Source organism: Charadrius vociferus, unplaced genomic scaffold (genome assembly GCF_000708025.1).
Source record: "Charadrius vociferus isolate BGI_N301 unplaced genomic scaffold, ASM70802v2 scaffold822, whole genome shotgun sequence".
NCBI classification, from domain to species: Eukaryota; Metazoa; Chordata; class Aves; order Charadriiformes; family Charadriidae; genus Charadrius; species Charadrius vociferus.
The window spans coordinates 1,014,057-1,025,339 of NW_009647481.1; the positions used below are offsets into that span (position 1 = coordinate 1,014,057).

The 11,283-nt window shown below is 44.1% G+C and overlaps 1 protein-coding gene across 3 annotated transcripts in view; it reads right to left on the reverse strand.

Annotated features, from left to right (window-relative positions):
- Positions 1-11,283, reverse strand: part of CTNNA1 (catenin (cadherin-associated protein), alpha 1, 102kDa) — a 106,678-nt gene that overhangs the window by 8,876 nt on the left and 86,519 nt on the right. For all 3 annotated transcript variants that reach the window (XM_009880723.1, XM_009880721.1, XM_009880724.1), the window contains 5 exons: positions 8,008-8,208; positions 6,760-6,911; positions 3,632-3,742; positions 1,944-2,125; positions 1,063-1,168 (listed from right to left, as the gene is read on the reverse strand). In XM_009880723.1, coding sequence (XP_009879025.1) covers positions 1,063-1,168; positions 1,944-2,125; positions 3,632-3,742; positions 6,760-6,911; positions 8,008-8,208 — 752 coding nt within the window. The remainder of the gene's footprint in view (positions 1-1,062; positions 1,169-1,943; positions 2,126-3,631; positions 3,743-6,759; positions 6,912-8,007; positions 8,209-11,283) is intronic.

The window sequence follows — 11,283 nt, forward strand, 5'->3', positions numbered from 1 at the left end:
TTCTCACTGCACCATTAATAAATTAGGGTGAAGACAACATCCTCTGGATGCAACATTCAAAGGGAGATCCGCGCTACAAAGATTTACTCCCAAAGCGACAGGGGTTTATGTGCAACCTTGTGTCATGGATCTACAGGCAGAGAAAGACTGGAAAGCAGGCGGCAGCTCTACAGGAGAGTTCAGTCCGTGATCTCAGGCTTAACCTACCTGCGTGTCGGGGTCTTTCTGGAAGGCAGAATGTTATTACTAATGCTGATGTTTCTCTGCAATTTGGGTGCGGACCGAGACCAAAGGCGCTTTTGCTTGGCCCAGCCCAGTTTCTGAAGTGGCTCCGGACGGGCGGCTGCATTGCGTAAAACCCCGAGCTGGCCCGTGCTCGTCCAATCCTACAGAGTTCTTTTCAAACACTTTTGGACATACAGCACAACAGCACGCACGACAGCCTGGGACAGCGGAGAAACGCTCGGGTCGCTCCGTGCCTCGCTCAAAGTCTTCATCAGCTCCGACCAGGCAACGAAAAAAGTACTAGAGAGTTTGGACAATCTCGCCATTCAGCCTATGAGGCATTTGAAAATCGTTAATATTAAAAAGCTGCCTCAAAAATAATATTCAAGGTTGTGCAACAGGCCACGTGCAGTAATTACGGTGTTGCCTACGCGGTCTCGTCATTGCTTTGGAGAGCACTGGGCATACTCTGAGCATGAGAGAAGCGACAGGAATTCAGTCTCAGTCCTGTTCAGTCAGAGAAACTGGCCTAGATACTATGTGACATGAAGCAGTGTTGGCATGTAGCTACCTTAAAATGGTAGGTGCTTGATTTAAGCCGAGGAGCTGCTGGTGTTACTGCTGGACATATTTAGCTGCTGACACTGCTTAGGGTGGCAGGAGAGCAGCTAGAAAGAAAAGCCTAGAATTTTCCAGCAGCAAAGCTGGAAAATCAGTTAAAAAAACCCCCATAACCTCCGAACGAAACATTTTCTTCTGTTCATCCTGTCTGCAGTACTAAAAGATCTCCTATTGCTCATCTGCGCTGGAGGCTTATGAGAATGCGTTGTGACTTACATGGTCAGCAATAGTCCGTCCCAGCTTGTCCATCCTCGACCCAGCCTCTGCAATCTTCTTGGCTGCGCTAATCACATCCGACGTATTTTTCAGCGGACCTTTACCTCTGCAAAACAGAACAGAATCTACCTCCTAGCACCAGAAAACCCAAAGAGCCAACTCTATATTGCTTTTCTCGTTCTGTTCCGTACAGTACTGGAAGGGATCCCTCGCCCGAACCGCACGAATAGGGTTGCACAGAAATGCGCAGGTGTAACCATCGCAGCACCTTCATTTTCAAGACAGTTTCCCCCTCCCAGCCCCTCCCCATATTTAGATTAAATCTAGGAATAAAAACGCATTAAATTTTACTGGTCTAAGCAACCTAATGATGATAAGAGATAACGTTTTAGAAGACAGATTTGTAATTTTCATGGAATGCAATATCAAGTTGAAAAAACAGCAGTGTATAAAATCTGGTAAATGAATTTCAAAAGGCATCAAAACCCCTCTCTTTCTTTGGCAAATAAGTGCACTCAGAACTATTTCTGCAGTATAGCAATATCAAGGAGCCCATAGAATTTAATGTTGTAAGGAAGCGAGCAAATATATATATATATTTTTATTCTTCTTTTCCCCTTGGAACAAAAATCACCCTTAAGAACGAAAGACAGACAGGCAATAACTGCTGTGTATCTATAGATCACTTTAAACAGTTATTACCACCCAGTCACTGCATAGTAATGCATCTCCCGAGTTAATACGCAGACTTTAACAGGGTAACATTCAAAGGAAATTATAAGTAAGACTCTTAAGAGCGCTTGCAAAATATTTCATGGGAAGATCAGTATCCCAGCCAGTTCTGAGAGAAGGTGGTGTGCGCCCAAATTAAAAAGACTCACCTGGTGAAGTCTGTCATTTCCATCATAATCATACACATTTGTTTTGCCAGAACAATTATATCGTTACCGCTGTCATCCCATTTTGATACTTCGGCATCCAATTTACTCTTTTCTTCCTGGAAGCTTGCGACTTGCTCAGCGATCTTAGCTTTCTGCTCTTGAGGGAGCTGAGCCATGATAGCCTGAAAGAGAGAGTTTCCTCACATTGCCTCCTGCCGCCGCTTGTAGAAGGCTTTTTGGACCATTTCACTAATAACCAATTTAAGTCATGTAGATGAGGGATAGAACTTTAATTGCGATCCTCTACCTAGAGGCTTTACAGAACCATTTCCTTCTGTTTTGAACCAAAGTTTGTGCTCTTTCTTAAGGAAATGTGCCCAGAAAGACAAGTTTACATCTGAAACATGGGGATGATGAACTTGTTAGACGCCGAACAAGTTTGCCAGATATTATCGTCCATCAAAGAAGAACTGCATGAAGAGGAGGGACTTGCTTTTTCTACAAAATTTAAAAGTTTTAAAGGAAGTTCCACTTTGCTATCTTTCGGTGTTGCAATGCACAGAAGAAATATTACAAGTCTCTCTCCGGCAAAAAGCTAGATGTGCTATTTTGAAACATGCATACTGAGGAACGAGTAAGAGAAAATAAAGAGTATGTGCTTACTCCTGAATAAAATCTATTAGAGTAGGTTTACAGCCCGCAGGAGACTCGGTGCCCTTGCCTTCATAAATACTAGGAGCATTCATGCCTCCGGGAGCAGGTGAAAAGGAGTCTTTGGTACAAAAAAGCCTCTGGCACCAGCCGTGCCAAAAGGTAAATCAGAAATGTCTGCATTTAAATAAAAGGGGGGAGAGGGATACAGGAATAGAGAGAGTGCTTGCACAAGGAAGGAGAGCATAAAAAATACTCGCAGTTAGTGTAATTCCAAAGGCAATGCGGCAGAAGTTTGATAAATAAGTCCTCGCTACTTCTCGCCTGCTTTCAGGCTAGAAGAGCCTTCACAAAAAAATCTTTCGTGGCACTTTCCCGAGAGTGTAAATTGTTATCGATCCAGAAGGGGACACGTGAACTAAAAACATTAGGTAAGGCCCGCTTTTCCTTCAGTGGGCTGGTTTTAAGTTTTCACCTATTAATGATGACATAGTGCTTATCAACGCTTCCATTTTTAACAGGCATAGGAAATGCAGGGAGTTTAAATGACTTCATCTTTGAGCTCCTCTCAACATTGTCTTGATTAAATTCTCAGTGGCCAAACACACACCAACACGTGCGTGAGAAGAAATTTTATAGCAATTTCTTGCCCACAAACTTAGTGTTTGTCTGTTGAAAATAACACGAGTACGATGGAATGATTTGCCCCGTATCTCCCTGCAGAAGCTCACCTGACTAAACGGCAGTGCCTACAACGTCTGTGAAGTCAAAGTATAAAGAGTTCATCGGCATTGAAAGGATTTTGATCTTTCAGAACATCCAAAATAAACCACAGACGTTTCTCACATCCATCAGACCAACACATGCTGCCTTTCACTTAACCTCCTTTTCAGAAGCAAAATGGAAATAAAGAATGGCACTTTTCTGATCCAACATTTTCACCACCACCCCCAAAAAGTTTAAACCTGGATTTTCAAAGCAAGTGGAACTGTTCCTTGAAGTCGTGTCACGGTTTTATAAGTTTATTTCTTCCTTACCCTCGCGCTTTGTCCAGCAATGAGCTGATCGTCTTCAGTCTGAATACTTGTTCTGCTCCGGACATCAAAATCCTCAGTCTCAAAGTCAGAATCATCCAACTCTTCAGGAGTCTGAGGAAAGAGTCATTCAGTCAGAGTCAAACAATAGATTTCATGGCTCTAAAAATCAACAAGAATATTATTTTTCAAGCAGACAGAATGGAAATAAGTGACCGTACAAATTACTGACCGTTTTCAACAAAAAGGTACATGCAGGGACTGTATTCAGCTTGTGAGCACGTGGGACTATACACGCTTGACTGCTCACGTTAAATACCAAAGGGATCCCCAAAATTACATACCAGTAACTAAACATCTGAGATTTGTCAGGACACTAACGCACTCGGGACTTGAAACACAGAAAAAAAAAGTTTTTGCAAAACGAGCAGTATTTTTGCAACTTGGTTAAATGTAAAAGCTTCGCTTGAGATTCTGGAGCTAAAATTACACACAGCTTTAAGGCCTGGTTCAAAACCACGGTCGTCGTCTTTAGCACAATTATGAATCAAAGCATCGACTAAATTAACAACAGATAAAATATATCGAAATTTATTCTTATCCCCCAGGAAAAGCTGGAAATTTTTAGCGAGTAAGGGCCAGATTTTATGCTGTAGGCTAAACACATCTGACCTAGTTCCTGCTTGCCTCGGATTTATTTTTGCGACTGCCAGCCTATAGCTGGCAAACTTTTTATAAAGCTTATCAAGTTTAAACAGCATGTTTGTCAAAATACTACATCTTTGCCTAGAGTGGCACTTCATGACGATTTTGCAGAGCTGAATCAACAAAGGACTTCACCGATAAATGCAATAAATTGTGATTAACAGATAAGACACAAATAAAGTCCCTGTTCTTCAGATTTCTTTCCTACGATTTGAATTTTACAAACTTGTTTTTCAATACAGACGTCTTGTGATACAGCTAAAATAAAGACGATATGAAAACTAGTTGCCAAAAAGCAAAGGTGAGGATGCACACAATCACGACCTAGGGTAGTTCGGCCACCACCTCCTCTCCATGCCTCAAAGAATCACAAAGTCCCAGACTGGTGAGGGTGGGAAGGGCCCTCTGGAGCTCCCCCAGTCCACCCCCCGCCAGAGCAGGGGCACCTCCAGCAGTGGCACAGGACGGCGTCCAGGCGGGTTTGGGATGGCTCCAGAGGGGGAGACTCCACAATAGAGTACAGAGTATATCCACAAATCAGCATAAGGATATACACTCATAAGTAGTTCAGTGCATCACTATTTAAGAAATTAAAAAAATACAAATAAAGAAAACAGTTCTGCTGCATTTTTAGAAACTGCTTATGATTCTGAAGTCCCCTTCTCTGCCCATCCACCCCAAAGCCCAAACAACCTGAGGTACACAGAGTGTAATTCTGCCTTTCAGGCTGTCATCAAGGGCAAAAACTCCTCTGGGGGCGACGCGATGGCCTGGGGACCGGGGAGGAAAGAGCTTTACTTCAATAACTTACCGATATAGTAAGATTTTAGCTTTGAAAATACACTGCATAAACACAAAAAATTAGGTGTTTGAGTGACTTTTCCTTCTGGTTCCTGTAAAGAACAAGTTGCACCAGACAAAGCTGCCAGTCAATCAGCTGGTTTGTCCCAGCTGAGCTTAGCAGCATCCCTCTGCGAGCGTGTGGTCCAGCTTGAGTCAACGCCCTGGAGAAGCGGTGGCCTGGTATCTCCATTTGGATGGCTCTCTTATCCTAAATACGTTCTACACCTTACAGCCCTTTGGACAACAAATACTAACAATTTGAACTTTTTTATAGGTCACTGACGTGTCAGCAGCGAGCTGCCGTTAGCTACTGGCAGCTGCAATAAAGCCGTGGCACCCTGACATCGGAGACGCGGCGCAAGGGGAAACGTCAGGATTCCTGGCATCGCCAGCTCAGCTAATTACCGACGACGTGGAACTGGCAGTCATGCTTTCATGTCCTGAATAACAAGGACTTCAGCGGGGGGTGAGTCAAATTAGTTTGTCTGCAGAGCAGGCAAGTCCTGACATCTTCATCTAACGTTGGTTGTCTATAAATCCTGAGCTCAAGTTTGAAAACAAAAAATTATATGGAGAGCACATATGTGGTTGTCAACTTTTCTTCTGGTTTTCCATGTGATTCTTTGCTTCAAGCAGCAAACATGGAATATACTATTGCAATGGTTACAATAATCACATATATTCTGGGGCTGGACGTCCTCAATTTACTTATCACCAAAGCGCCTCTGCCACGGTTACCGTTCTGAGAGATGAGGACAGTTTCTCTGCGAGGCATTTACATCTGAGTCCGAGGGGCACAAGGAGAAAAGAAAAAAAGGAATAACCCCCCTACATTCGTTTTTGCTGTGCCTGGCTCCTGCCCATTTTTACCATGCTAAGATTCAAGAAACATGCCCATAGGTCAGCCTCAACCAGAACTTTCTTTTCTGCATCCCTTCAATTAACTGCAGGAGCCCTTCTGCCTCTTCCCTGCACACCTCCTACCACTCTAACCTGCCTGACCTACCGGAAATTAGGACTTCCAAGTCACACTCATCACACCTGAAAGCACAGAAGAGACAAAGCCTCTGTGAACTGGTCCCTGTTTACCGAGCTTAGCCAATTAACAAATTACGTGCTCCGGGAACTACAGACTGACCTCCTCGAAACCTGTTTTTTACTAACTAGCATTAATTCTCAAAATTTACTTAATAAAGAGCCATCAGGTTTTATTTCTAAGCTCTGAAACCATGAAAAAGCATCTGTAGTTAAGAATCCACTCGCTGTTGTTAAATGGAAGGTCACTGATTTCAGCACATTAACAAGCAAGGCATTAACGTGATATTACAAAAGCTGCGTGAAGGGTATTTAGCGTCACAACTCTGGCTATCATTGATGCTCAGATCTGTTTAATGAATTTGAATCGAAACGTACTTCTGAAGTACTCCACAGAGTGATTAGCAGTTTTTAAGACTCAGAATGTTAATACGAGCTAAATTAAAATCTTACGCTGTCTGCTCTCAATAAAACTGATGCACGTCAGTTCAACAGAGCGGGGGAAGCCAGCGGAAAAACAGAAAGCTGTTTCAGTAAGATATGCTCACCCGGATCATCAGTACGGCTTTCCTGATATCTCGTATTCCATCGTACACCAGTCGCGACGCATCGATAAATTCATTTTCATCCATTGGCTGCGCAGGGTCCGAACTCAGTGCTTCCACAGCAGCTTCTACTTGCTCAGTAAACCGCGGCATAACTGAATTAAGAGCACAAAATAGCAGTCAGTCCCCACCCCAGTGTCATTTTCTCTGTGTGTGTGCCTTATTGTTAACTATCACTGGAAACTCCGCAGTGGTTCCATTTAAATTCAAAACATTTGTTATAGAATGACACCCATACTGTAGCTCAAGTCTTACATTCACTTCAATTTCTCTTTATTCTACTGCTATTTGTTTTTTTCCTCTTAGACAGTGAAAAGCTTATCACTCCCTTCTAATGGATAAGGAGAAGACACCCGGGGAAGCAGTTAGAATCCAGGGGATAAAATATTAAGCATTTGCATAATATTCCCTGTAGATGTACATCATTCTGGGGGGAAAAAATAGTATTACCACGACAAAGCCCAAGTTTAAGGCAGCACTGGAAGAGGGCAGGTTGACACTGCTGTACTTCAGTGACTCACTGCAGCCCAGGAAGAACATCCCAGAGCCATTTACAGTCCGTGTGTTTCCTCAGTGTCACCCTTGATTATTCATCAAAGTTGTAATTAAAGGAAAAACAACAACTAACAGTTGGCACAGCACTCATTGAGGCAAGCAGCATCATTCCTTACCCTATATGGATGTCACCAGCTAGTTCACAAGGAACACCCCAATTTACGTTTACGGGTGGGTGACTACGACCTACAATATTTCTTTAACAGTTATAAAGATATTTTACAAAATTTACCCTAAATTATTACACGTTCATTTTACTGGGCCAATGCGGCAGGAATCTTCTTGCTGGATCTTGAACGCCGAGAGAGCCTGGTACAACACCCTGAGACGTTCAGCGACTTCCAAGCCCTGATGCACTGTCTGGGACGCGTTCCCCGGTGCGTTCAGGTTCCTACAGCTCAGTCGGTGAGAGCAAGCGCGTTCAGGGAGACCTTGTGCACCGCGGAGTTTTAAGCCAGTCACCACAGCAAAATTACATTTCTCATTTTGCAACCGCTCTGCAAATAACTCCCACTAATTTTCATTATAGTATGTAAATGGAGTCTTTAATAGATTTCACAGGTACAATGGTATTCGGTTGCCCATGCGCTTGTAAGCACTATGAATTTGGGGATCTGGGGAGTAACTGACTCTTACCTGTGTTGGACAGTAACTTGGTCGCTTCCAACACCTTCTCAGTGTAGACTCCAGGTTCGTAGTTATCCATTTCAGAAGTGACGACGTGAATGACTCTAGCAGCACGTCCTCGAATTGCACCAGCTGTGCGGTCTAAACCATCAACATCTTTTTCTTGGAGAGCAATGACACACTTGTTTACATCTTCCAAAATATGATTCTCTGGTGGTAAAAGAAGGAGGATTTAGACGGTAATATCTTCTTTTCTGTTGCAGTCATCAGCATCGCAATTTCTCGGTTTGTGACCTGCTCTATAAAACCTCCAGCGAGATGCTGGAGAGCGTTAATTTTTAAGCTTGCTATGACCGGCAAAAAGCTGACCTTCCCAACCAGGCGTCAGACACCCCATCAGTCCATTCACCTGCTGGCATCCACACTTCTTGCCCCTGTTTGTAATCAATTTTACCAACAGAAAACCTGAGTTCAACTGAATTCTTCCCTAACGCATTTCTTTCCATATTCCTGCCCTGGACTGCCAAAGCCCTTATCCCAAATATTTGCAAGCCACTCCCCCATCATTCCAGGCGTGCGGGGCGATGAGGCACCCTCCCCAGCACCACACCCAATCCACCCCACGCTCTAATACTCTGGGCCGCTCGTGGCACGTTTCTGACTTCCTACACAGTGTTTTCCTAAAGCTGCACACATACCATCAGAGAGTATTAAACTGTTAAGTCCTCCGTTCAAATTTAAGACACGTGCAGTGATTTATGCAGAAAATGTTCCAGCGACAGAGTACTCACTGCCTCTTAAGAAAACAAAGAAAACACTCTCTTAAGAAAAGAAAAAATAAAGCCAAGGCCTCACTTTGTAATTTACTTTTTAAATAGACGTTTTCTTTTTTAGAGAGAGAGAGTTCCCCCCATTTATCAAGCCCGAGAAGCCCAAAATGAGTAAAAAACCCTGAGAGATTTCTGAAGATGCCTAAAGAAGCTGGGATCCTCGTTTGGGGAAACCTACCCGAAAGGTCTTCCAGACTCTGTTAGAGACCTCCTTAGTGTATCAGTACCAACGCTTGGACACTGCCATCCAACAGCGGCGTTTGGGCTGCTTGGTAAGAAACCAACTTGGAAACATTTCCGCTCCGTCCCTTAAAATAGTTTCCAGCGTTAGTTACCATTGACTTAATCATGCTACACTGCCAATCCGTGCCACTGAAGCAGCTTTTATTCCCTGCACAGGTAGTGAAAGGGCCATTCTGCAAGAGTTTGTAGAGATGAGAAGAACACAGAGTTGACCGATAGAGGAGTTGTATAAACTGGCTGAAAGGATTGCTGCTGGAAGAGTCACGCTTAATTTACATAAAATTAACCGATCCAGGTGCAATGCTGCAAGACTTCTGTAAGCGACCTGGACAAAAAATACACTTGTGAAATACCTCGGAAGCAACTCAGCCTGAACAAGTTCAGCTGAGGGCAGAATGTGGCCCTAAGAGAGAGAAGCTCAGGTTCATTAGCGATTTGACAAGGCAGTGAGCAGGCAGCTAAGGTACAAGGGCTTCAGCAAGGAGCACGCGGAGCTTCGGTGTTTAAAGCAAGAGACAGACATCCCTGCAAGCTGCACCAGTAACGAGAAAAAGCATCGGCATCAGGCCAAAACACAGACTGTTTATTGCTTGAATTCCTTAATGAATAAATTAAGCCACGGACCATTTAAAAGCCTCTTTGGATTATATGAACTTTAATAAAAGGCACGGACAAAATGAAGACGAATATTTCAATCTCTGCTGATCGTTTAACGTCTTTTGCAGATGCGAAGTGGCCAGAAAGACACTTGTAGGGGAAGATAAACCCCCACCGGGCAGCCCGCAAGGGGCCCCGGGGAAGTGCGGCCCTGTCGGGTGCATCCACTCCGCTTATACTCTCCACTTGGATGATAACAAATAAGATTTGACACTGTTCTGTGTGCTTGTATATACACACGCTGCTACCTGTCCTACAGGCAGATGGACCACAAGCGTCTGGCACTAAATGCCATCTGCTGAGGCCGGGGTGGCAGAGCGCAAGAAACGCTGATGCACGGGTTCACCACCAGCACCTTCGGGGACGTGATAATGCCGTCCTGCATCAAAGCTAACAGTCCTCCTGCTGCTGAGCTGGAGAAAAACCTCACAGCAATAGAACAGAACCTAAAATATACCACAGGCAATGGCAAAGGGATCTTGTCCCGCTGAAATAACTATAGGGAAAATATGGTGTGGCTCGGCAACAAGGGAAGAGGGTAAGAGGAAAGACATTTTTCCAATAAATATGATTTTTAGAGCAAACAAGGAAATACATAAAACTGTAAAAAGCTAGCAGAATTAAAAGTCCCCCATGAATCCTCAATCCACCCCCACCAAACACCTTCCACCTCCACCCACCTCTCCATTAAAGGGATTAAGAAATCCTATTCCAAACATCTTAAGAAGTCTGTGAGGGAGTCTGAGGGCTACAGGAGATCAAGACCCAAGAGCAACAGTCAGGAGATAAAGCCACAGATGCAAAAATGTAACTCTGCTTCTCTGCCGTGTCCCCAGTGGAAGGTCTTAGAACGATTCCCAGGCTGGCCCCTCTCCTGACAAGGGACACTGGAGGAACCCGGTCAAGCCACAGCGCCAGTAGACGTGGTTATGGAACAACTGCTTGAGAGTTCCTACACTTGTAAATGCAGTATTCATCCTGTAATGAAGAAGGACAGTCATCGGGCCCACGCAATATTCATCCGGAGGCTCTTAAGACGAAATAGCTCCGCTGTGATGGGCAGTCTCTGGCGTAAACCTCTGGCAGCGGCAGAGGAACAGAAGGCAGCAAATGGAATGATTCTTTTAGAGGGTTTCAAAGGAGATCCAGGTAATTTCAGAACATCGAATTTGACAATTACAGGGTGCTATCAGCAACTGCTCTAAAGAACAGAGACAGTGGGCACACAAACACACCCCGAGTGCTTAGGGAAGGCACTCAGGAGAGGGGGAAGAATTACACAAGGTACAGAAGAGCTTTGAAATGAGAAATAATGAAACAGGCAAAGACTCAGCAGTCAAGAAAGAGATGACTGACTAAGTGTACGACAGAAGTCGGTACAGTTACAAACAGCATGAAGAAAGCAAGTAGGGAAAAAACCTCTTCACCATCTTCTACTACAACCAGGGGCACCAAATGAAGCAAATAGGCAACACTGGGGGTTCTTCACACAGAGCACAGTTAAGCTGTGAATTTTGCACAGGATGATGGAGATGCCAGTGGTTTATAATGGTCG